Consider the following 27,963-nt stretch of genomic DNA (forward strand, 5'->3'; position numbering starts at 1 on the left):
CAGCTGGCACATGGCCGCCCTCTGCCGGGCACATGGGCTCACTGCAGCCATCAAGAAGGCTGGCCCCTGCGAACAGATGGCAGAAACAAGGTCCTGGCAAAGCAAACTTTATTGTGGCCCTGAGGTTGGAGTTTCCCTCCAGGTCCTGCTGAAACTTGCGTTGGGCTGAGGGTCTCTTGTGTTGCCCCTAATAGCTCCATTCCATGCAGACTCAGATGGAGAGAGGCTGGTGGTGGTGGTGGGGGAACCTGCAGAACGTGCTGAGGAAGGAGGGCCAGCCTGCATGGTGCTCTAGCTGGCTCTCCCTCGGTCACTGCAGCCAGGACCCTCCTGGCCCCTCATTTCTTGGATCCGGGCTTTTTAGGTTTGAATGTGGGTTTGGCCTACAGAGAGAAGGGAGGGTGCCCGTGTCCCACTCCCTCCATCTACCCCTCTCACCACCCCTCCTCCCCCCGCCCTTCTTCTGATACTCACCTTTTTCACAGGACTCTTGTCTTTAAGACTGGATCTGGAATTGGGTGGGGTGGAGCAGGGAGGGGGAGTGGGTGGGAAGGAGAGAGTGTTCACCAATAGCACTGACACCAATAGCACAGACCCTCTTCGTGCCCACTGGGAGAGTTGGGGGCTGCAGAATTCACCTCTCCACCTGTCACCTGCCGGGGACCACTCTGACTCGCTCTTATTCTAAGCAACATGTCTTATTCTTCTCAGGCTTCCATCTGCTTTCTTTTTTCGATCACAAATAGGTCTTTTTCATCATAAAAAGTAATGTTTAACTAAGTGCCACAAAATATAGCAAATAGAGATTAAGTTACTTATTTTATTTCCCTACCAGTATTAACATTTTGGTGTGTTTCCTTTTGGGCTTTTTGCTTTGTTTTCTTCTAAAAACATGTGAAATAACATGAAAGTGACTTACTATTCTGTCTTTTTTAATTCTATAAACACTTTCCAGGATGCTATATTCTTCATAGACACTAGGTCACATTCCACTGGGAAAATGTGACATAGCTTAATCAGCTAGTGCATTGGTTGACATTTAGAATGCTTCCATTTTTACTACTACTTAAATAATGCCTATCTCGGTACCTATCATTTTACAAAATCCCATATTTTGGATGGGATCCTTGGGAAGGAATTGCCATAGTGGAATTAGGTCAGAAGGTAAGAATACTTTCATGCTTTTCCAAGAGGTGTGGCAGCCGGCAGGGGACTCATACTGTGTGCACATAGGCCAGGCCCTTTCTGGCCCTATGCACCCTTGCTACAAGATTTTGGCCAAGTTAATAGATGGAAAGAGTTACCTCACTGCCTCCTCTTCTTTTTCCACCTTTTTTTTCTGGGAACCAAACAGTGGTGTTGGGCCAGTTAGGGTGGGGCCCAGGGCCAGAGCGGATGCCCGCTGGGCACGTGCGCTGAGCACCCAGGCTGAGCAACTGGCGGCCCTGCCCAGGCTTCGGCACACTCAGGCACAGTCCGTGCAAAAGGCCTGGCTGGGTTTCTGAGGAGGCTCTGGGGGTCTCTTCCCTCACCTTGGCAATGCCTGTCTGCTTCTGGGACGCCGGCCTCTTGACTTGTTTAACAGGGGTGTCCTCCTCTAGGGACACATCTGCATCATCATCATCGTCGTCGTCATCAACCTCCTCGCTGTCACCTTCCTCTTCCTCCTCCTCCTCCTCCTCCTCCTCTTCTTCTTCCCAGGGTAGGTCTGCATGGAAAGGGGGCAGGGCCTTGGAGCTCAGGGTCTCCACCTAGCTCCCATTCTGTGCCATGGGTCTTGTTCTCAGAGCTGCCCTGGGGAAGCCGGCACCTGCCACCTCCTCGAGACCCTTTCTGGCCTGACAAAGTGGAGGCTTGGGTGGAGTGAGGGGTCCGGGAGCCCAGAGGGCTAGGGTGGCAGGGGAAGCGGCCAGCTGTGGCTCTGGCTGGGAAGGAGCCAGAGGATGGCGAGGGTGGGCAGAGGGAGCAGCTCAGGAATGCAGACCTCATCCTGAGGGAAGCAGAGGCTGCCAGGGGCTTGGGGTAGGACAGTGCCCTGAGGGAGGAGGGACAACCGGACAAAGGAGGCTATGAAGGGAGTCAGTAGCTCCCTTTATAGGGAGTTCGGCTGGCTGGGGCCCATATTACTCTCCCAGCTCCATGCTTCACGGCAGCTAACCTTCCAAGTGCAGGTCGGACTTGGCATCATGCAAACTTGTTCCTGAATATCCCCTGTATCCCTCCCAACTGCTCCTTGAAGATGAGACCAAGTACACCCCACCCTCATGCTCTAGGCAAGGGGACTGTGGCCCAGAGGCGCTGGCAGGTAAAGGAGGACTTGCAGTCCAGACGACTGGCAATCATGCTGCCTTTGGGGATTTTCGCCAGTAATTCCATAATCCCCCGAGTGTTGGAGTGCCTCTTCCCTCCTTGGCCCTGTGCGGGGCACGGCACTCTGAGACTTTCCCCGGGTCCAGGATCTGACTTACTGTAACGTTCCTGGCCACTGAGGAACACAGGCCCAGAGCCGGCCCGCAGCTGGAAAGTGACTGGAGGAGAAAGCTCCAATCCCATGAGGACGACCTGCAGGGAGAGGGATACGAGGGCAGGAGCAGAGAAGATGGGCTGGCTCAGCTCTGGCAGCTGCCTGCCGGCTGGTCTCTGGCAAAAACACTCAGAACGGATCCCCCAGACCCCAACTAGACACATTGGGCCTCACTGTGTCATCAGCCCCTTCCTGTTGAGGTGGGTTCTGTCGGAGGAGAATGGGAATCTGATAAGCCCGTTCTTGTTAAAGATCCCCTCCAAACTGAGGGGCCACTGTTCCGTAGAGAATTCTGACGGCTACTGACTGAATTGTGTCCCCCAAATTCTTACATGAAGCCCCAACCTCCAGTGTGAGGTATCTGCAGATGGGGCCTTTGAGAGATGAGGTCATGAGAGCTGAGCCCTCAGGATGGGATGAGTGTCCTTGTAAAGGAGACCAGAGCGTTCCCTCTGTCGCTGTCTCTCTGCTATGGGAGGACAAAAAGCAGGCAGCCACCGGCAAGCCAGGAACAGGGTCCTCTCCCAAATCTGACCATGCTGGCACCCTGGTCTCAGACTTCAGCCTCCAGAACTGGGAAAATGTCTGTTGTTTAAGCCCCTCACTCTGTGGTATTTTGTTAGGCCAGCCCACCCAAATAAGACACTGACCAAATGGGAAAAGCAGACACCAGGTGGTATGTACAGTACCAGCAGTGTGGATGTACGTGCGAATAAGTTAGACTTCTCTTAAGTGTGAACCACAATTTTCAGTGCACAGTACAATATTTCTTTTCCTTACACTTCTGCAAACTTCTCAAATTTTCTGGAGTATTGATGATGATACTCCTATTTACTGATTGCCTACCATGTGCCAGGCCCTAGGCCAAGCATTTTATGGGCTTTATCCATTGAGCCCCTCCTGACAGTCCCACAATGGAGATGTTCGGACTTCACAGAGGAGGGAATGGAGGAGGTTTCGGGAGAGGAATTTAGAGTTCTGGGCTCAGAAGGGAAGGAGATAAGTGAAAACTGAAACTCTGCAACCAGCAACACCTATAAATGCTGGATAAAATGTGCTCCAATGTTTTCATTGCATGGCTGCATAGTAAGACAGAAGGAAGGGGTCCCGTGCACTAGAAATGAAGGGGCAGCGAGCGCAGGGGCCGAGCGCAGCTGAGGGGGGATGGGCCTGAAAACAGCTCTGGCCTGGAGTTCGTTTGCCTAAAAATTACTTACTTATTTGCCAGAGAGAGAGGTAGGCAGAGGGAGAAGCAGGCTCCCCACTGAGCAGGGAGCCTGATGTGGGGCTCCATCCTAGGACCCTGGGATCATGACCTGAACCAAAGGCAGACGCCTATCCCACTGAGCCACCCAGGCGCCCCATGACCTTGGGTTTTAACACAAACTCATGGATAGGAGACAGGGCCTGGGCTCAAGAAAGGAGTGCTGTCACGGAGCCTGCTGAATGGAGGCCAGGACCCTCCAAGGGTTGTACCTCAATAAAAAGCTCCAGGGTCAGGGTGAGGTGAGGAGACTCCAGAATTCCAAACCCACCTACCAGGAACTCCTCCTCCCCCTACCACTGATGGGAGGAAATGCAAAAGGGATAAAAGAAGTCTTCTGTGAGAACCCAAAAACCCATGGCTGTACCTCTCACTCACACAAAGTTTGAATTCACTTGGTGAGTACTGCCTAGTCAAGAAACTTGTCTAAAATCCCAGGCTGGTGACATTCCTGAGCAAATGGCAGACACAAATGCAAAACTATTCCCTTGGGACACTGTCAATTTTCTTCACATGGAATCCTTTCAGAAAAAAAACAAGACCCTGAAGACATCTCCCCATCTAAAATTACAAAACATTCTTCCTCTCCCTCTGCCATTCCCTCTGGTTGTACTCTCTGGCTCTCTATCTCTCTATCAAATAAATAACATCTTTTAAAAAAAATTTATTTATTTGTCAGAGAGAGGGATAGAGAGAGCACAAGGAGGCAGAGAGAAGCAGGCTCCCCGCTGAGCAAGGAGCCTGATGTGGGACTCCATCCCAGGACCCTGGGATCATGACCTGAGCTGAAGGCAGATGCTTAACCAACTGAGCCACCCAGGCAACACAATAAATAACATCTTTAAAATTACAAAACAGACAAGACACAATCCCGTTAGAGTGAGCAGAAGGAAACAAAATGACGACAGACCAGCACAGGCAAGAACCTGAATCAAAAGAATAACAATCTAAACAATTGTGAAATCAGATCAATGAAAGTCAAATAAACAAAAATAGCAATCAGAACCATGAGAAGAGGTATTAGGAGAAATAGAAAGAACCCAATGCCCCCTCTAGACTGAACAAAGGGTTAAAAAGCAGAATAAACCAGCTGAAATAAGGATCAGTAAACTGGAATCATGCTGTGAAGAAACTGCCCAGTACCCAGCAGAGAGAGATAAACAAAATACAAAAGAGAACCTGAGAGGTATGGAGGACAGAATGAGCAGATCCAACACGCGTCTACTCACAGTAAGGGACTAGAAGCAATGGAGTCAGTACACAGAGTAATAACCAAGAGCTTCTAGAAACCATCAAGGACACAGATCCTCACATCCAGGAAACCTATGTCCTGAACAGATAAATAAAAACAAATGTACACCTGAACATGCCATAGTGAAACAGTGGACAGCAAAAACAGAGTTTATCTTAAAATAAACCAGAGAGGAAACATAGATTTCCAAAAAAGGAACAATAACCAGACTGAAGGTTTTGATAGCAACGTCAAAAAACAGAAGAGAATGTCATCCTCAAAGTTTTGAGGGAAACTACCTCTCTATGTAGAATTATACACAGCCAAACTATGATGAAGGGATGAGTAAAATAAAAGATATTTCCAGGCAAAGCCCAAGTAAGTTCACTACTCCCAGACCTACTCAATGAGATCTCAAAAAAGATGATAATTAACTCACACAGTCACTCTGGAAAACAGTATGGAGTTTCCTCCTGTTCCTTAAAAACAGTATGAAGGTACCCTATGACCCAGCAATTGCACTGCTAGGTATTTATCCAAAAGATGCAAACATAGTGATCCAAGGGGCATGTGCACCCCAATGTTTATAGCAACCATGCCCACAATTGCCAAACTATGGAAGGAGTCCAGATGTCCATTGGCAGATGAATGGATAAAGAAGAGGTGGTACAGAAAGGGGACAAACCATAAGAGACTTTTAATCTTAGGAAACAAACTGAGGGTTGCTGGAGGGGGGAGGGGTTGGGGAATGGGGTAACTGGTGATAGACATCGGGGAGGGTATGTGTTGTAATGAGCGCTGGGTGTTGTATAAGACTGATGAATCACAGACCTGTACCCCTGCAACAAATAACACATTATATGTTAATTAATTGAAATTAAAAAAAAAAAAAGAAGAGGTGGTACACACACACACACACACACACACCCAGACACACACACACAGGAATATTTTTTTTTTTTAAAGATTTTATTTATTTATTTGACAGAGAGAGAGATCACAAGTAGGCAGAGAGTCAGGCAGAGAGAGGAGGAAGCAGGCTCTCCGCTGAGCAGAGAGCCGGATGCGGGGCTCGATCCCAGGACACTGAGATCATGACCTGAGCCGAAGGCAGCGGCTTAATCCACTGAGCCACCCAGGCGCCCCACACACACAGGAATATTACTTGGTCATCAAAAAGTATAAAATCTTGCCATTTGCAATGACATGGATGGAGCTAGAGGGTATCATGCTAAATGAAATAAATGAGTCAGAGAAAGACAAATATATGATTTCATTCATATGTGGAACTTGAGAAACAAAACAGATGAACATAGGGGAAGGCAAGGAAAAATAAGATAAAAACAGAAAGGGTGGTGAACCCAAGAGACTCTTAACTCTAGGAAACTGAGGGTTGCTGGAGGGGACGTGGGTGGGGGTATGTGGTAAGTGGGTGATGGGCCTTAAGGAGGGCACGTGATGTGATGAGCACAGGGTATTATATGTAATTGGCGAATCACTGCATTCTACCCCTGAAATTAATAATACATGATATGTTAACTAAATCAAATTTAAAGATTTTTTTTTTTTTTAAAGAGGGCAATTACATGGAGAAGGAAGAAGTGGATAAGAGCAGCAGTGGTGAGCAAGCAAGTTGGTCAACAAAGAAAAATCCAAGGAAGCATCACTGTAAAACAAAATCACATTAGTATTGACTAGTATCAAGGGGGTTTAAAACAAGCTGCAACTAAGACATTGCATGGTAACAGGTAAGTTACCAGGAAGTTAAGAAGAGGGTAATCAGAAAATCTCCCTGGACTGTTTTGGGGCGGGGGGGATAAAATATTAATTTTAGACTAATCATGCATGATTGTTAAAAAATTAAGAACCAATACAAATTAGAATGAGATTCAACAGCTTCCAAACCAATAGAAATGGGGGAAAGAAACCTTAATCTCATAAAAGACAGGAAAAAGAGAAAAAAGAAAAACAAAACATGAAAAAGTAAGGAATACAGAATCACAAAGTACATGTTACAAATAAACCTAAGTATATTAGCATCACAGTAAACATAAACAGACTATATTGGCCAGACAGATTAACATAAAACATAGTTACTTATTGCGTATAAGATACATGCCTAAAATATAAGCACATAGAAAGGCTGAAGAAAAGATATGGAAGCATACACAGCAGGTGTGGCAGAGGTTTCTCATGCCTAATGCAATACCCATTCTTCCTTTTTTCCCAAATAGTATCAGTGCCCTGATACTATTCAAATACTGTACCCACCAAAGACCGTATTCCCCAGTTTCCTGTGTAGTTGGCTGTGATCATGTCACTAATTTCTGGACAAGCAAAATTTGGTGGATGGCGCTTGTGTGAAGACTCCTTAAGAGGTAGACAGAGAACTGAGAAAAGCCCCTTTGGTCTCCTCCTGTTTCTTCTCGCCTATTACCCCAAATGCAGAAGTGAGAGCTGGAGCTGCAGCAGCCTTTTTGGACTGTAAGATGATCGATCCTGAGGAAGGAAGTTTTGAACCAAGGTGAGGAGAAAGAGAAGAGAAGACTGGGTCTTTGGTGAACATGGAGCCATCTTACCAGCCTTGTACTGCCTATCTTTGGATGTCTTCTATCCAAGACAGAAATGAATCTTGAGTGTATTTGAGTCCCTGTACTTGGGTATCTGTTATTGCAAGCACACCTATTTAAAACAAAAATGAAGTGAGATGTACCACTTGGGGAGGGATGCTGGCAATGGTGGAGGCTGTGTATGTGTGGGGTATGAAATATATTCCTTTCGATTTTATTGTATACCTAAAACTGCTAAAAAAAAAAACCCTTATAAAAATGAAGCTAGCTGTATTTGTTAGGACTAGGTTTGATAACAAATAGCAGAAAACTCAATGCCACTGGCTTACATAACATAGAAGCTTGTTTCTTTGTCACATGAACTAAACCTGGATATACGTGGTCAGCTGCGGGTATACTGGTCTTCAGTCACCAGGGATTTAGGCTCTTCCTATTGTGCTACTCCACCATTTTTAGTACATGGCTTCTACCTTCTGGCCCAGGATGGCTGCTCATTCTAGCCATCACATCCATATTCCAGCCAGCAGGAAAGAAGAAGGGATAAAAACAGTCACATGATCTCTCTCTAAGGACACTTTACCTCTTCTGCTTACATTCCATTGGCCAGAACTTCACGGCCATGCCTTATTCGCAGTAGCTGGTGGCCAGCTAAAAGTCATGAATTCCATTACTACAGAATAAAGGAAAATGGATATTAAGAGAAAATTGGAAAACAAATTAATAGCAGATGATGTAAGCTTGAATTCAATAAGCATTTTTAGGGATAAAGAACTAATATTAGTTTATCAGGAAGATAATTCTGTTAATCATACACACCAACAACACAGTCTAAACATACATAAGACTACAGCTACATTATCAAGACAGTGTGGTATTGGAAGGAGAGATACAAAGATCAATGAAACAGAAGACCTAGAAATAGACCCACACAGACACGTGCAACTGATCATTGATGAAGGCGTGCAACTGGATAAAGGGAGAGAGGAGAGTTTGTTCCATGAATGGTGCCAGAGCAACCAGACACCCATAGGTAAAGAGATGAAGCTTGACCTAAACCCCACAACCTCTACCATAATTACCTCTAAACAGATCATGGGCTTAAGTATAAAACAGGAAACTCTAAGACTTTTGGACAAAAACCATAGAAAGTCTGTGATTTTGGAGCAGACTAAGAGTTTTCAGACTTTCTAATAGCAAAAGTCATACAAGGAAAACTGGTAAGATAGGCCTCATCAAAATTAATTTTGTTCCATAAAAGTTCATTGGAAGGGATAAAAAGACAAGTCACAGATTGGGGAGAAAATATTTGCAAACCACAGGCTTGACAAAGGACTAGTGTCTAGAATCTATAAAGAACTAGCAGAACCCAGGGCGCCTGGGTGGCTCAGTGGTTAAAGCCTCTGCCTTCGGCTCAGGTCATGATCCCAGGGTCCTGGGATCAAGCCTCACATCCAGGGAGCCTGCCTCCTCCTCCTCTCTCTCTCTGCCTGCCTCTCTGCCTACTTGTGATCTGTCTGTCAAATAAATAAAAATCTTTAAAAAAAAAAAAAAAGAAAAAAAAAAAAGATCTAGCAGAACCCAACAGTAACAAAACAATCCAAGTAAAAAATGGGCAAAAGACATGAACAGACATTTTATTGAATACAGAGATGGCAAATGACAAATAAATATGACAAGGTGTTTGGCCTCATTAGCTATTAGGGAAATGCAACTCAAAAGCACCGTGAGATACCAAGACACACATTTTAGAATGGCTAAAGACAGGAATAGTGACAACATTAAATGTTGGTGTTGATGCAGAAAATGGCAATCGCTCATGTAAATGGTACAGCCACTTTAGGAAACAGTTTGGCAATATAGTCAAGTAAGCAGGAAACCACCATATGACCCAGAAGTTGTACTCCTGGGAATTTATCCCAGAGAAAGGAAAAGTTACACTTACATAAAATTTTTTACACAAATGTTCATAGCAGCTTTATTCATAACTGCCCCAAAGTGGAATCAGCTCAGTTTTTCCACAGATGAATGGTTGAGCTGTGGCCGGTGAGACCACGGAATACTACTCACCAATAAAAAGAATACACACAACAGTTTGGATGAAACTCCAAGAGATTATGCTGAGAAAAACAAAACAAACAAACAAAAAAAACGCCTGTTCCAAAAAAGTTACATGTGTATGATACTATTTCTAGAACAAAAACTGTAGAAATGGAGACTAGGTTGGTGGTTGCCAGAGGATAGGGATAGAACAGGAGGCAGAAGGGAGGTGGGTGTGGTTATAAAAGGGTAATTTGAGGGATCCCTGTTGTCTCCCCTGCCCCACATTGGTGCTAAATATATGAACTTAGGTGATGAAATTGTATTGAACAAGATGGCTTGATTGTATCAATGTCTATATCCTCATTTCTTTTTTTTTTTTTAAGATTTTATTTATTTATTTGACAGACAGAGATCACAAGTAGGCAGAGAGGCAGGCAGAGAGAGGAGGAAGCAGGCTCCCCGTGGAGCAGAGAGCCTGATGCGGGGCTTGATCCCAGGACCCTGAGATCATGACCTGAGCCGAAGGCAGAGGCTTTAACCCACTGAGCCACCCAGGTGCCCCTATATCCTCATTTCAATGTTAGATTATAGTTTTGCAAAATGTTACTTGGGGAAAACTGGGTAAATATATAGGTATATCTCTGTATTACTTCTTACAGCTATATGTAAATCTACAATTATCAAAAAAAACCCCTTTCAACTGAAAAATAAACATATATAAAGTAAATAATAAAATTGTAAGAGAAACCCACTGGAAATCCACAATCATAAGAGGGAGTTATAAACACAAATTATTTTGGTAATTGATAGATCAGGGAGACAAAATAGGTAGGTTTGAACACAATTAATAAACTTGTAATTGGACTCCCCAAGAGAGAAGTAGGGAGCAGAAAAAAGTATTTGCATAATAATGGCCAAAAAATTTCCAAATTTGATGAAAACAATGAACCCACAGATTTAAGAAGTTCAAAGAACCTCAAGGCATTTTATAAATTGTTCCAAACCTGTGATGAGGATAAAATCTTAATGCAGCCAGAGGTTAAAAAAAAGACATTGCATAAAGAGGAATTTCTGAAGACAAGGATGCTAGATTTCTTCAATTTATACAAGCTAGAAGGCCAACGGAGCCATGTTATTAAGTGTTGAAGGCAAAAGTGTCAACCTAGAGTTCTACACAAAGTAGAACAGTACCAGAAATGGTAAACATAACAATGTTTTATTCTAATTTCTAATCTCTTTAAAATACAGACTGTCTAGGTGCATCTGGCTGGTTCAGTCAGAAGAGTGTACGACCCTTGATCTTGGGGTTATGAGTTCAAGCCCCATGTTGGGTGGAGAGGTCACTAAAATAATAAACACTTAAGGGATGCCTGGGTGGCTCAGTCGGTTAAGCCTCTGACTGTCGATCTCAGCTCAGGTCTTGATCTCAGGGTCGTGGGTAAAGTATTAACAATGTAGTGTGGGATTTATAGCATATGTGGAACCAAAGTTATTACAATAATAGCACAAAGGATGGGAAATGAGAAATGAAGTGTACTGAAGCAAGATTTTCATATCATTCATGAAGTGGCATAATTCTATTTGAATATAGACTATTGTAATTTGAAGATGCATCTATAAATTCTAGAGCAATCACAAAAAAGATAATAAAGAGAGGAGATACATCTAAGAAACCAATAGTGGAGATGAAAATGTAATCATAAAACCCACTTAGCTAACCCAAAACAAGGCCAGAAAAAAAGAAGAAAGGAACACAGACAGGACAAATAGGAAAGCCCATATCAAGACAGTAGGTTAAAATCCAGACTTGTTGATAATTATTTTAAATATTAACAATCCAAATACTCTAATTAAAAGGCAGGGATGACTAGATTGGCTAAATAAGAAAGATTCAATTATATGGTAACTAAAGGGAACCTACTTTTTTTTTTTTTTAAGATTTTATTTATTTATTTGACAGAGAGAGATCACAAGTAGACAGAGAGGCAGGCAGAGAGAGAGAGAGGGAAGCAGGCTCCCTGCTGAGCAGAGAGCCCGATGTGGGACTCGATCCCAGGACCCTGAGATCATGACCTGAGCCGAAGGCAGCGGCTTAACCCACTGAGCCACCCAGGCGCCCTAAAGGGAACCTACTTTATAGAGAGATATGGAAGTTAAAAGTAATATGACAAAATTTAAAAAATAGGAAAATTTTAGCACAAACAGTAATCAAAAGGGAGCTAGAGGCTCTAATCAGACCAAGTAGACTTCAGAGTATTTACCCCAGATAAAGAGTGGCATTTCATTTTAAAGGGATCAACTAATCAAGAAGCTATAGCACTCCTAGGATATGTGCCTAATAAAATAACTTCAAAATACATGAAGTAAAAACTGATAATTGATAGGAGAAATGGCAAAAGCACAGACAGTCCTTTCTTAGTAGCAGATCAAGTAGACAGAAAATGAGTAAGGATACAGAAGACTCCAACAAAATTACCCACCAGCTTGCTATAACTGACAGTAATAAAACAATACATACAACCACAGAACACACCTTCTTTGAGAATTAAGGAACTATTCACCAAACGTTCTTTGAGAATTAAGGAACTATTCACCAAACTAGGCCATGTTATAGGTCATAAAAGTCAGAACACAGGACAGAAATTATATATAGAGAGATTTCCTCAGACCACAATGAGATAGAACTAGAAATCAATGAGAGAATCTAAAGAAGAAAACTATAAAATAATTCAAATGGAATGAAGATGAAAACTGTACTTATCAACATTTGTGGGATGAAGTCAGAAAGGTGCTTAGAAGGAAATCAAAGCATGAAATGGTTGTATCAGAAAAAGACCAAATGCCAAAAAAAAAAAAAAAGAAAGTCAATAATATAAAATTCTGCTTTAAAAAACTAGAAGAAGAGCAAATTAAAACCCAAATAGACAGAAGAAAGGAAATAAAGAACAGAGTTTAATAAAATTCAAAAGTGGGTAAACAACAGAGAAAAGTTGAGACCAAAAGCGGGTTCCTGAAGAGATGGATAAAAATATTAAACCTGTAACCAGACTGTACAAGGAAAATGGAAAGACGACACAAATTGCCATTATCAGGAACAAAAGAATAGAGTTTACTACAGATTTTCCAGAAAAGGAAGGGAACATTATGCACAACTTGATGCCAATGAATTTGACAACTTGATCAAAATGGAAAAATTCTTTGAAAGACATAAAGCTCTCTTAAGAAAAAACAACCCACAATGTCCTACATCTATTAAAGAAATTTAAGTTGTAGTTAACCAGATTGCTTCACACATGAGTTCTACCAAAATATTTAAGGAAAAAAAATACCAAATTTCTATGAACTATTTCAGAGAACAGGAGAGTATCTTCCTTCTCATTTTATGAGGTCAGCATTACCCTAATGCTAAAACCAGACAGAAACAAGAAATGACAAGAAAACTGCAGTTCAATGTTGCTCATAAATATAGAACAAATACCTTTTTTTAAAGATTTTAAACAATCTCTATACTCAACAGTAAACTCCACTCAGCCTCGAACTCACAACCCCGAGATCAAGTGTGGCATACTCTACTGACGGAGTCAGCCAGGTGCCTCAATGTGAATATCCTTAATAAGATATTAGCAGATGGAATTCAGTAATATATAAAACTGTACATTCTTGGCATAATCCCAATAAATATAATGATATATTTATTGTCCTTTTTTGTATTGCTGGCTCAGTCGGTAGAGCATATCACTCTTGATCTCTGGGTTGTGAGTTTGAGCCTCATGTTAGGCATGGAGCATACCTAAAATTTAAAAAAAAATTATGAGAAATAAAATTTGGGGGATGCCTGGGTGGTTCAGTGGGTTAATCCTCTGCTTCAGCTCAGGTCATGGTCTCAGGGTCCTGGGATTGAGTCCCACACCGGGCTCTCTGCTCAGCTCTCTGCTCTGCTCCCTCCTCTCTCCGCCTTCCTCTCTGCCTACTTGTGATCTCTCAAATAAATAAATAAAAATCTTAAAAAAAAATAAAATTTGGGGGTGCCTGGGTGGCTCAGTCAGTTGGGCATCTGCCTTCAGCTTGGGCCACCCAGGCACCCCTAAAACATTTTTTTAAAGATTTTATTTATTTGAGAGAGAGCATGAGAGCGCACACAGGAGCGAGCATGAGCAGGGAGGGGCAGAGGGGGAGGATCTGGGAATATGAAACAGACTCCACACAGAGCCTGGAGCCAGATGCAGGCTTGAAGCTATGAATGTGAGATCTTGACCTGAGCCGAGACCAGGAGTGGGCGCTTAACTGTGCCCCACCATTTGCATACTTTATACTGCACACAAAAAAAGGGGCACCTGGTTGGCTCAGTGGGTTAAGCCTCTGCCTTTGGCTCAGGTCATGATTTCAGGGTCCTGGAATCGAGCCCCGCATCAGGCTCTCTGCTCAGCGGGGAGCCTGCTTCCTCCTCTCTCTCTCTGCCTGCCTCTCTGCCTACTTGTGATCCCTGTCAAACAAATAAATAAAATCTTAAAAAAAAAAAAAAACTCAAAATGGGTCAGAGACTTAACTCTAAGAACTAAAGCTATAAAACTTCTAGAAGAAAACATAGAAGCAAATTTTCATGACCTTGGATTAGGTGACAGTTTCTTAGATTCAATGCCAGAAGCACAAACAACAAGATAAAACATATAAATTGGACTACATCAAAATTAAAAACTTTTGTGCTGCAAATGATATCATTGAGAAAGAAGACAACTCAGAAAATGGGAGAAAAATATTTGCAAATCATCTGATAAGGGGCTTATATGCAGAGTATATAAAAACCTCATGTGATTTAAAGAAGTCTAATATTAAATACCAAGCTCAAATGCAATTTTAAAAAATGAATAAACACCTGAGTAGACAGTGCTCCAAAAAAGATACACAAATGACCAATAAAAACATGAAGAGAGCTTCAATGTCATTAGTCATTAAGTAAAGCAAATCAGAACCGCACTGGGGGCACCAGGGTAGCTCAGTTGGTTAAGCGTCCCATAACTCTTAATTTCAGATCAGGTTATGATTTTGGGGTCCTGGGACCAAGCCCCATGTCGGTCTCCATGCTCAGTGTGGAGTCTGCTTGGCCCTCTCCCTCTGCTCCTTCCCCTGCGCTCTCTCTCAAATAAGTATATAAATAAACTCTTAAAAAAAAACATGTTGAACTGACGGTCCATACCCAATAAAACGAGTAATCAAAATGACAGACAATAAGGAACATTGAAAGGATGTGGGAAAATTGGAATCCTCCCACCTGTGGAATGGTGCAACTACTTTGGAAAAGACTCTGGCAGTTCCTCAAAAAGTTCTATACGTCAAGCCGCCATGTGACCTGGCATTCACGCCCTTGGGGTATATCCTCGAGAGAAATGAAAACATAGGTTCATCCAAAAATTTGTACATGAATGTTTACAACAGCATTCATAATAGGTAGAAATAAAACAAATTCCATAAACTGCTGAGTGGATGACTGAGATGTGGGATTGTCCAAACAGGGGATATCATTTGGCAATTAAAATAAGGACTGTTGGGGGGAGGAGTCAAAATGGCAGAGAAGTAGCAGGCTGAGACTACTTCAGGTAGCGGGAGAACAGCTAAATAGCTTATCTAAAGATTGCAAACACCTACAAATCCAACGGGAGATCAAGAGAAGAAGAACAACAACTCTAGAAACAGAAAATCAACCACTTTCTGAAAGGTAGGACTGGCGGAGAAGTGAATCCAAAGCGACGGGAAGATAGACCGCGGGGGGAGGGGCCGGCTCCCGGCAAGCGGCGGAGCAACGGAGCACAAAATCAGGACTTTTAAAATTCTGTTCCGCTGAGGGACATAGCTCCAGAGGCTTAACCGGGGTGAAGCCCACGCGGGGTCAGCGTGGCCTCAGGTCCCGCAGGGTCACAGAAGGATCGGGGGTGTCTGAGTGTCACAGAGCTTACAGGTATTAGAATGGGGAATACAGAGACAGAGCCGAGTAGTGAGCTCACAGCTTGGGGTTACCTTGAACCGGTCGCAGGCTCGGTCAGCTCGGAGCGCGGCCGGAGGCCAGGGTGACGGGAGTAATTGGGCGCTGTTCTCTGAGGGTGCACTGAGGAGTGGGGCCCCGGGCTCTCGGCTCCTCCGGGCCGGAGACTGGGAGGCCGCCATCTTCATTCCCGCCCTCTGGAAATCTATGGCTAGGGCTCAGGGAACAAAAGCTCCCGAAAGCAAACCCAGCAAACCCGAGCGGATTACTCAGCCCGGCCCAAGTAAGGGCGGTGCAACTCCGCCTGGGGCAAAGACACTTGAGAATCACTACAACAGGCCCCTCTCCCAGAAGATCAACAAGAAACCCAGCCAGGACCAAGTTTACCTACCAAGGACTGCAGTTTCAATACCAAGGAGAGCAGCAGAATTCCAGAGGAGGAGAAAGCAAAGCACGGAACTCATGGCTTTCTCCCCATGATTCTTTAGCCTTGCAGTTAATTTAATTTTTTTTTCTTTTTCAATTTTTTTTTCTCTTCTTCTGCTAATTTTTTTAACTTTTACCGTTTTCTTTTTTAACGTTTTTAAAATAGTTTATCTAATATATATATATATATATATATTTTCCTTTTTATATTTTTTCTTTATCGGTTCTCTTTTTTTAATTGTTTCTTTCTTTTTTTTTTTTTTCTTTCTGAACCTCTTTTTATCCCCTTTCTCCCCCCTCATGATTTGGGATCTCTTCTGATTTGGCTAAAGCATATTTTCCTGGGGTTGTTGCCACCCTTTTAGTATTTTACTTGCTCCTTCATATACTCTTATCTGGACAAAATGACAAGGCGGAAAAATTCACCACAAAAAAAAGAACAAGAAGCAGTACCAAAGGCTAGGGACCTAATCAATACAGACATTGGTAATATGTCAGATATAGAGTTCAGAATGACGATTCTCAAGGTTCTAGCCGGGCTCGAAAAAGGCATGGAAGATATTAAAGCAACCCTCTCAGGAGATATACAAGCCCTTTCTGGAGAAATAAAAGAACTAAAATCTAACCAAGTTGAAATCAAAAAAGCTATTAATGAGGTGCAATAAAAAATGGAGGCTCTCACTGCTAGGATAAATGAGGCAGAAGAAAGAATTAGCGATATAGAAGACCAAATGACAGAGAATAAAGAAGCTGAGCAAAAGAGGGACAAACAGCTACTGGACCACGAGGGGAGAATTCGAGAGATAAGTGACACCATAAGACGAAACAACATTAGAATAATTGGGATTCCAGAAGAAGAGGAAACAGAGAGGGGAGCAGAAGGTATATTGGAGAGAATTATTGGAGAGAATTTCCCCAATATGGCAAAGGGAACAAGCATCAAAATCCAGGAGGTTCAGAGAACCCCCCTCAAAATCAATAAGAATAGGTCCACACCCCGTCACCTAATAGTAAAATTTACAAGTCTTAGTGACAAAGAAAAGATCCTGAAAGCAGCCCGGGAAAAGAAGTCTGTAACGTACAATGGTAAAAATATTAGATTGGCAGCAGACTTATCCACAGAGACCTGGCAGGCCAGAAAGAGCTGGCATGATATATTCAGAGCACTAAACGAGAAAAACATGCAGCCAAGAATACTATATCCAGCTAGGCTATCATTGAAAATAGGAGGAGAGATTAAAAGCTTCCAGGACAAACAAAAACTGAAAGAATTTGCAAATACCAAACCAGCTCTACAGGAAATATTGAAAGGGGTCCTCTAAGCAAAGAGAGACCCTAAAAGTAGTAGATCAGAAAGAAACAGAGACAATATACAATAACAGTCACCTTACAGGCAATACAATGGCACTAAATTCATATCTCTCAATAGTTACCCTGAATGTTAATGGGCTAAATGCCCCAATCAAAAGACACAGGGTATCAGAATGGATAAAAAAACAAAACCCATCTATATATTGCCTACAAGAAACTCATCTTAAACCCGAAGACACCTCCAGGTTTAAAGTGAGGGGGTGGAAAAGAATTTACCATGCTAACGGACATCAGAAGAAAGCAGGAGTGGCAATCCTTATATCAGATCAATTAGATTTTAAGCCAAATATTATAATAAGAGATGAGGAAGGACACTATATCATACTCAAAGGAACTGTCCAACAAGAAGATCTAACAATTTTAAATATCTATGCCCCTAATGTGGGAGCAGCCAACTATATAAACCAATTAATAACAAAATCAAAGAAACACATCGACAATAATACAATAATAGTAGGGGATTTTAACACTCCCCTCACTGAAATGGACAGATCATCCAAGCAAAAGATCAACAAGGAAATAAAGGCCTTAAAGGACACACTGGACCAGATGGACATCACAGATATATTCAGAACATTTCATCCCAAAGCAACAGAATACACATTCTTCTCTAGTGCACATGGAACATTCTCCAGAATAGATCACATTCTTGGTCCTAAATCAGGTTTCAACCAGTATCAAAAGATTGGGATCATTCCCTGCATATTTTCAGACCACAATGCTCTGAAGCTCTGAAGCTAGAACTCAATCACAAGAGGAAATTTGGAAAGAACCCAAATACGTGGAGACTAAACAGCATCCTTCTAAAGAATGAATGGGTCAACCAGGAAATCAAAGAAGAATTGAAAAAATTCATGGAAACAAATGATAATGAAAACACAACGGTTCAGAATCTGTGGGACACAACAAAGGCAGTCCTGAGAGGAAAATATAAGTGGTACAAGCCTTTCTCAAGAAACAAGAAAGGTCTCAGGTACACAACCTAACCCTACACCTAAAGGAGCTGGAGAAAGAACAAGAAAGAAACCCTAAACCCAGCAGGAGAAGAGAAATCATAAAGATCAGAGCAGAAATCAATGAAATAGAAACCAAAAAAAACAATAGAACAAATCAACGGAACTAGGAGCTGGTTCTTTGAAAGAATTAATAAGATTGATAAACCCCTGGCCAGACTTATCAAAAAGAAAAGAGAAAGGACCCAAATAAATAAAATCATGAATGAAAGAGGAGAGATCACAACGAACACCAAAGAAATACAGACAATTATAAGAACATACTATGAGCAACTCTACGCCAACAAATTTGACAATCTGGAAGAAATGGATGCATTCCTAGAGACATATAAACTACCACAACTGAACTAGGAAGAAATAGAAAGCCTGAACAGACCCATAACCAGTAAGGAGATTGAAACAGTCATCAAAAATCTCCAAACAAACAAAAGCCCAGGGCCAGATGGCTTCCCAGGGGAATTCTACCAAACATTTAAAGAAGAACTAATTCCTATTCTCCTGAAACTGTTCCAAAAAATAAAATTGGAGAAAAACTTCCAAACTCATTTTATGAGGCCAGCATCACCTTGATCCCAAAACCAGACAAGGATCCCATCAAAAAAGAGAACTACAGACCAATATCCTTGATGAACACAGATGCAAAAATTCTCGCCAAAATACTAGCCAATAGCATTCAACAGTACATTAAAAGGATTATTCACCACGACCAAGTGGGATTTATTCCAGGGCTGCAAGGTTGGTTCAACATCCGCAAATCAATCAATGTGATACAACACATTAATAAATGAAAGAACAAGAACCATATGATACTCTCCATAGATGCTAAAAAAGCATTTGACAAAGTACAGCATCCCTTCCTGATCAAAACTCTTCAAAGTGTAGGGAAAGCAGCACATACCTCAATATTATCAAAGCCATGAAAAACCCACCGCAAATATCATTCTCAATGGAGAAAAACTGAAAGCTTTTCCGCTAAGGTCAGGAACACGGCAGGGATGTCCGTTATCACCACTGCTATTCAACATAGTACTAGAAGTCCTAGCCTCAGCAATCAGACAACAAAAGGAAATTAAAGGCATCCAAATCGGCAAAGAAGAAGTCAAACTATCACTCTTTGCAGATGATATGATACTATATGTGGAAAACCCAAAAGACTCCACTCCAAAACTGCTAGAACTTGTACAGGAATTCAGTAAAGTGTCAGGATATAAAATCAATGCCCAGAAATCAGTTGCATTTCTCTACACCAACAACAAGACAGAAGAAAGAGAAATTAAGGAGTCCATTCCATTTACAATTGCACCCAAAACTATAAGATACCTAGGAATAAACCTAACCAAAGAGACTAAGAATCTATACACAGAAAACTATAAAGTACTCATGAAAGAAACTGAGGAAGACACAAAGAAATGGAAAAATGTTCTATGCTCCTGGATTGGAAGAATAAATATTGTGAAAATGTCTATGCTACCTAAAGCAATCTACACATTTAATGCAATTCCTATCAAAGTACCATCCATTTTTTTCAAAGAAATGGAACAAATAATCCTAAAATTTATATGGAACCAGAAAAGACCTCGAATAGCCAAAGGAATATTGAAAAAGAAAGCCAAAGTCGGTGGCATCACAATTCCGGACTTCAAGCTCTATTACAAAGCTGTCATCATCAAGACAGCATGGTACTGGCACAAAAACAGACACATAGATCAATGGAACAGAATAGAGAGCCCAGAAATAGACCCTCAACTCTATGGTCAACTCATCTTCGACAAAGCAGGAAAGAATGTCCAATGGAAAAAAGACAGCCTCTTCAATAAATGGTGTTGGGAAAATTGGACAGCCACATGCAGAAAAATGAAATTGGATCATTTCCTTACGCCACACACGAAAATAGACTCAAAATGGATGAAGGATCTCAATGTGAGAAAGGAATCCATCCAAATCCTTGAGGAGAACACAGGCAGCAACCTCTTCGACCTCAGCCGCAGTAACATCTTCCTAGGAACATCGCCAAAGGCAAGGGAAGCAAGGGCAAAAATGAACTATTGGGATTTTATCAAGATCAAAAGCTTTTGCACAGCAAAGGAAACAGTTAACAAAACCAAAAGACAACTGACAGAATGGGAGAAGATATTTCCAAATGACATATCGGATAAAGGGCTAGTATCTAAAATCTATAAAGAACTTAGCAAACTCAACACCCAAATAACAAATAATCCAATCAAGAAATGGGCAGAAGACATGAACAGACATTTCTGCAAAGAAGACATCCAGATGGCCAACAGACACATGAAAAAGTGCTCCATATCACTCGGCATCAGGGAAATACAAATCAAAACCACAATGAGATATCACCTCACACCAGTCAGAATGGCTAAAATTAACAAGTCAGGAAATGACAGATGCTGGCGAGGATGCGGAGAAAGGGGAACCCTCCTACACTGTTGGTGGGAATGCAAGCTGGTGCAACCACTCTGGAAAACAGAATGGAGGTTCCTCAAAATGTTGAAAATAGAACTACCCTATGACCCAGCAATTGCACTGCTGGGTATTTACCCTAAAGATACAAACATAGTGATCCGAAGGGGCTCGTGCACCCGAATGTTTATAGCAGCAATGTCTACAATAGCCAAACTATGGAAAGAACCTAGATGTCCATCAACAGACGAATGGATAAAGAAGATGTGGTATATATACACAATGGAATACTATGCAGCCATCAAAAGAAATGAAATCTTGCCATTTGCGACAACGTGGATGGAACTAGAGGGTATCATGCTTAGCGAAATAAGTCAATTGGAGAAAGACAACTATCATATGATCTCCCTGATATGAGGGAGAGGAGATGCAACATGGGGGGTTAAGGGGGTAGGAGAAGAGTAAATGAAACAAGATGGGATTGGGAGGGAGACAAACCATAAGTGACTCTTAATCTCACAAAACAAACTGAGGGTTGATGGGGGGAGGGGGGTTGGGAGGGGGGGTGGGGTTATGGATATTGGGGAGGGTATGTGCTATGGTGAGTGTGTAGTATGTGAAGTGTGTAAAGCTGGCGATTCACAGAGCTGTACCCCTGGGGATAAAAATATATTGTATGTTTATAAAAAAAATATTGATAATACAGTAAAAAAAATACATTGTAATAGGTTGAATGTAGAAGTGGATGGAAGACTCCAATTATCTTCTATCAAGCCAGACATCAAAGAGAATTCAAAAATTAAGCTATAGTTTTTTAATAAGAAATGTAATTTATGTTAACATGAAGTTGTTTTATTTTTTAATTAATTAATGAGTATATATTTTAAATGATTCTCCATGTCAATTTTGAAAATACCGATATCAAATATTATATTAAATATTAAATATCGATACATGTAACCCCCCCCAAAAAAAAGGACTGTTACATGCTATCACGCAGATGAACCTTAAAAACATTGTGTTATGTGAAAGAAGAAGCAGTCACAAAAGACCACACGTTTTATGATTCGTATGAACTGCCCAGAATAGGCCAATCTAGAGGGACAGAAAATAGATTAACAGTTGCGTAGTGCTGCAGGGGTAGGGGATGGGGAGGTATGCTGGTAGGTATGGAGTTACTTTTTGGGGTGATGAGAATGTTCTAAACTAAGACTGTGATGGTTACACCACCCTTAATTTACTAAAAACCATCTGATTGTACCTTAATAGGTGAAGGTTATGGTACACGAATTATCTCTCAATAAATACATTAATACCATTTTCGGCAGCACCCAAAATCATGCAGTATGTTGGTGTAGATTTTACAAAGTGTGTACATGACCAGTTCCTTGAACACTCCAAAATATTAGTAGTAAAAGTTAAAGTTACGTTAACAACATACGCGAGTGAAAAATGAAAGACTTAAATAGAGAAGCATATGTTCAATTATTAATGACTCAAAATTGTTATGATGCCAATTCCCTTCAAAACAGTCTATACACTCAATACAACCTCCATCAAAATCCCAACAGATGATTTTTAAAGAAAGCCTATGGCATCTGGGTGGCTCAGTTGGTTAAACTACTGCCTTCAGCTCAAGTCATGATCCCAGAGTGCTGGGATGGAGCCCCATATAGAGCTTCCCCTGCTCTGCAGGGAGCCTGTTTCTCCCTCTCCCTCTGCCTGCCACTCCCCCTGCTTGTGCGCTCTCTCTGTCAAACAAATAAATAAAATCTTAAAAAAAAAATTAGGAAAGAAAGCCTGTAGAAATCTCCATGGAAATGCTCAGGACCTAGAATTGCCAACACAATTTTGGAAAGGAACAACAAAATTGGAAGAGTCATACTAATTTTAAGACTCCCTATAATACTATGATAACCAAATCACTGTTAGGAGAGTAAAGGTAAAAAATAAATCAACAAAATAATATAGAAATATACACATACATATATGGGCAATTGATTTACGGCAAAATGCCAATACAATTGTACAGTGAAAGGATAGTCTTTTTAAAAAATGTGGTACTAGAGCACTGGATAGAAACTTGGAAAAAAAAGTCTCATTATCCTTACTTTATACCATGTAAAAAAATTATCTTGAAATGGATCATTGACTTAAATATAAGAGCTAAAACAATAGCACTTCTAGAAGAAAATTTAGAAGAAAACATTTGTGACCTTAGTTTAGGTAATGATTTCTCAGGACACCAAAAAAATGAACCTTAAGAGAAAAAAATGTCAGGGGCACCTGGATGGCTCAGTCAGTTAAGCATCTTCCTTTGGCTTGGGTGACGATCTCAGGGTCCTGGGATCGAGTCCCTCATCAGGTTCCCTCCTCAGTGATCCTGCTTCTCCCTCTTCCCCTGCCCTTCCCCCTGCTCATGCACTCTCTCTAATAAATAAAACCTTTTTTTAAAAAGGAGAAAAAAATGTCAAATTGGACTTATAAAATTAAAAACTTGTGCTCTTTGAAAAAACTATTATGAAAAGGCAAGCCATATACTAAGAGAAAATATTTGAAAAATAAATATATGTATTATTTTTAAAGATTTTATTTATTATTTGACAGAGAGCAAGAGAGGAAACACAAGCAGGGGGAGTGGGAGAAGGAGCAGCAGGCTTCCTGCTGAGCAGGGAGCCCAATGCGGTGCTCTATCCCAGGACCCCAGAATCATGACCTGAGCTGAAATCAGATGCTTAACCAACTGAACAACCCAGGTACCCTGAAATATATATTTTTGATAAAAGACTATCCAAAATATATAAAGAACTACAACTCAATAAGAATAATTCAACTTAAAAATGGGCAAAACATCTCAATAGGCATTTTGCAAAAGAAGATACACAAATGGCCAAAAACCAAGAAGATGGTCAATATCATTAGTTATCAAAGAAATATAAATAAGAACCACAGTGAGATGCCACTACATACATACTAGAATGGCTAATGATAAGACTGACAATGCAAAGTGTTGGTGAGGATGTGGAACACAGGAATTCTCGTCCACTGCTGGTAGGGATGCAAAGTGGTACAGTAATTTGGAAAAACAGTTTGGCAGTTTTGTATAAAGTTGAACATAGACAAGAGGATGGGAGAGGAGAATAAAATTTAATATAGGCTTATCCTGTAGTTCTACTCCTTGGTATTCACTAGGAATGAGAACATATGTGCATACAAATACACTCAAATGTTCATAGCAGCTTTAGTCATGGTAGTATAAAACTAGAAACTACCCAAATATCCATTAACGAGTGAATAGATCTTAACAGATATATACCTTTGTAGAATAGAATATTACTCTGATATAAAAAAGGAGCACCTACTCTTTTACCAACCAACAACATGGATAAAGTTCGGAACTGTTACGCTAAGTGAGAAGAGCCAGGTACAAGAGAATATGCGTTGCCTGATTCCATGGAGATGAAATTCTAGAAAAGGCAGAACTATAGTGACAGAAAGTCATAGATCAAAGGTTGCCAGAGGCAGCGGTAGGTGGAAAGGGCTGACTCCAGAGAGGCATGAGGGAATTTTGGGGGGCGATGGAAATTTTCTCTACTTCGATAGCAGTGACGGCTCCATTTGTCAAAGGCAAATGGAGCTCATTGGTGAATCTTATTGCATGTAAATTATATCTCAGTAAAGCAGATAGAAAAACCAACCCGGGGGCGCCTGGGTGGCTCAGTGGGTTAAAGCCTCTGCCTTCGGCTCAGGTCATGATCCCAGGATCCTGGGATCTGAGCCCCGCATCGAACTCTCTGCTCAGCGGGGAGCCTGCTTCCATTCCTCTCTCCCTGCCTACTCATGATCTCTCTCTCTCTGTCAAATAAATAAATAAAAATCTCTAAAAAAAAAAAAAAAAAAAAGAAAGAAAGAAAAAAACCAGCTCAAAGAAATGGAAACATTGAGACAAACGGGTCCCACACAGTTTGTTCACTTCCTTACTCACTCAATCATTCTACATTGAGTTTCCACAGTATACCAGGCACTGTTTTATAGGCACTGTGGTGAAGGCAGTAAATGAAACAGGCAGTCCTTGCTCTCTTGGAGCTTAGATCCTGGCTGGGGAGAAAGATATGGCACAAATGAAGACTGAGCCAGTGATGGGTCCCATGGGGGAATCAAATGATTATGGAAGGGTAGGAAGAGGGGGTGCTGTTTGTGGTCAGGGAAGACTTCTTCAGTGAGAGGACATATGAGCAAAGGTTGAATTGAAGTGGGGGGTATGTGTGTCCTTCTCATGGGAACAGTAAACGTAAGACTCCTAGGAAGGGGTGCGTTTGGAATTTTCAAGGTACAGTCAAGAAAGTCAGTGTGGTTTGAGCAGGGTTAAGGAGGGGAGAGTATCAAAGGTTGAGATTAAGAGAGGTTTCTGCAGGCCAGAAGTAAAGGATCTTGGATTTCATTTGAAGTGAAAAGGGAAGCCACGTGGTCTGATTTGTATTTAAATGGATCCTTCTGAAAGCCCCTGGCTGGCTCAGTCAGAAGAGCCTGCAATTCTTGATCTCAGGGATGTTAGTCCAAGCCCCACACTGGGTGGAGAGATTACTTAAATATTTAAAAAAATTAAAAGCAACCTTCTGGCAGCTGTGCATAGAATAGATCAGGAGTTGGAGAACTTTTTTTCTGTAGTTATTCGGTAAATACTTTAGGCTTGTGAACCATATGGTCTCTGCAGAGACTACTCAGTTCTGCTGTTACCAAGTGAAAATTGGCATGAATAATACATACATGGAGTGTGTGGCTGTGTTTCAATAATACCTTATTTACAAAAACAGGCAGTGGGCTGGGTTTAATTCTGTAGTTTGTTGAACCCTGGAATAGACTATAAGGAACCAATGGTGGAGGTAGGTAGACCAGGTTGGAGGCAATAAAATTGAGCAAGAGGTAATGGTCACCTGGACCAGGGTATGGTAGGGAGGTGCTGAGTGGTGGTCAGACTGGATGGTGGATGTCTGAAGGTAGAGCCAACAGGATTTGCTGGTGATATGCGGTGTTTGAAAAGGAAGTTTTTGTCCTGATTAACTGGAGGAGCATTTTTATCCTGGGAGAGGATCAGGTTTGGGGGTAGGGGAAGAGATTATTGATAAAAATCAAGAGTTTGGGTTTGTTAAGTATGGGTTATCTCTTAGGTATCAGATACATGGAGCTGGCCAGGGGACCTGGAGCATGAAGGAAAGAGAGTGGGTTTACAGAAATAAACATCAGAGTCTCCATTTGTATAGATGGTTTTGAAAGCCCTGGTAATGAATGAGATCTAGGGGGATCTCAGAGATAAAGGGAAAAAAAGTTAGAGGGCAGTTTTACAGATAGGCCTCCCAGATGTTCAGGGAGAGATGATATTGGTCTTACCTTCACTGTTCTACCACATAGAAGGAGAGAGCACCCCACCCCCCTGTTCAGGAGGCTAGTATGCCTCGATACCCAAATAAGGAGTTTATGGATTAACCTCACTTATGAGTGTGTAAGTTTAAAAAGAATGTTTTAATATATTAGCAAAGCAAATCTAGAAGTTTATAGTATAATCAAGTAGTATTTATCTTAGGAATGAAAAGTTGGCAGAATAGTATTCTATTAATATAACTTACCATGTTAACAGGTTAAAGAAAGAACCTATGATTACCTGAGTAGAAAAGCATTTGCTAACCATCTTTGATTAAAATGAACTCCCAGAGCGCCTGGGTGGCTCAGTTCTTAAGTGTCTGCCTTGGGCTCAGGTCATGATCCCAGAGTCCTGGGATCGAGCCCCATATTAGGCTCCCTGCTCAGCGGGAAGCCTGATTCTCCCTCTCCCACTCCCCCTGTTTGTGTTCCCTTTCTCACTGCTGTGTCTCTCTCTGTCAAATAAATAAAGCCACTGGGCGGCTCAGTTGGTTAAGCAGCCCACTCTTGGTTTCAGCTCAGGTTATGATATCAGGGTCAGGAGATCCAGCTCTGTGCTCATCATGGAGTCTGTTTAAGATTCCCCCCACCCCACGCTCACATGCACTCGATCTCTCTCTCAAATAAATCTCTCTCTCTCTCTCTCTCTCTCTATATATATATATATGAACAAAACAAGGACATATACCGTTATAATCTTACCCAATATTATACTGGAGGTCCTAGACCGTGTAGTTGGATTTTAAAAAGACACAAAACTGCTATTAACAACGATGATTTGCATAGAGAGCTCAAGATAAACTATTAGAAGTAAGAGAATTTCTGGATACACAGTCAGTATGGAAGTCATCAACAGTGTCCTGTCACCAGCATTAAAAGATTTAAAAATGTGATTTTGAAGAGGGGTTAAACTGGCCCAAAGTCACGCAGCTAGGAAGGGGTGCGCTGGGACGGACATGGGGCTCTCTGCCTCCTACGGCCCGGCCTGGGCTCTTGGTCAGGGCTACACGGTCTCTGAGGAAGGGCTGCCCTGCTGCGGAACGACTGTATCCCCGCTTGGTGTCTGTCCATCCCTACCCAGGACTTGAGGCCTGAGCAGGGCCTCCTAGCCCCGGGGCAGGCAGTCTCCCTAGGCCTGCGGGGAAAGGCTCACCATGGGTAGCACGGAGGCCTGAAGCGAGGCAATGGTGATGGGCTTGGTCTTCTTGTCTTCCTGGCAGGCTGGCGGCAGGATTTCCACGAGGTTCATCTCTTCTTTGGCTTTCTCCCCCAAGCATATCTAAGAGCGGTTGAAGACAAGACAGGCCACCTCAACACCTGAGGGCAGCGGAGGGAAACCCTGGTTCCACCTTCTGGGACCAGAGGGTCCCCCCTGCCCTCCGCAGCTGTCCAGGTTCCTCCCGGCTGCATCCGACCACCCCTTCTGGTGGTGGGTGGGGGGGGCACCCACCGTACTGAGCAGCAGCTTGCAGTCCTGCTTCCCCTCCTTCTGGGCTTTGACCGTGCAAGTCCGCTTCTCCTGGTTTAGCTCACAGCCTGCGAAGGGAGAGGAGCGAGGGGGCCGGGCCGGCTCGGGGAGGGGCTCCCCGTTTCTATCACAACTCCCCACCCCCCGGGTTCGGGAGCCGCCAGGCCCTCACTCACCCCAGAGCATGGCCCTGGGCACTCTCTCGGCCGCGCTGCTCGTGCTGCTGAGGTTCATGCCGCCGGT

At 42.2% G+C, this 27,963-nt stretch overlaps 1 protein-coding gene across 1 annotated transcript; it reads right to left on the reverse strand.

Moving 5' to 3' along the window:
• Positions 1–338: 338 nt before the first annotated feature.
• On the reverse strand, positions 339–27,954 carry LOC111152702 (nucleophosmin/nucleoplasmin 2). Its single transcript, XM_022511277.1, has 8 exons — positions 27,897–27,954; positions 27,703–27,788; positions 27,406–27,531; positions 2,442–2,562; positions 1,533–1,708; positions 1,305–1,339; positions 475–508; positions 339–383 (listed from the first exon to the last, which is right to left on the reverse strand). Exons 1-8 carry the CDS (start codon positions 27,952–27,954, stop codon positions 339–341), a joined length of 681 nt encoding a protein of 226 aa, XP_022366985.1.
• Between the last annotated feature and the right edge of the window lie 9 nt (positions 27,955–27,963).

The sequence above is a fragment of the Enhydra lutris genome, unplaced genomic scaffold (genome assembly GCF_002288905.1).
Source record: "Enhydra lutris kenyoni isolate GAN:26980312 unplaced genomic scaffold, ASM228890v2 scaffoldscaffold3, whole genome shotgun sequence".
NCBI lineage: Eukaryota > Metazoa > Chordata > Mammalia > Carnivora > Mustelidae > Enhydra > Enhydra lutris.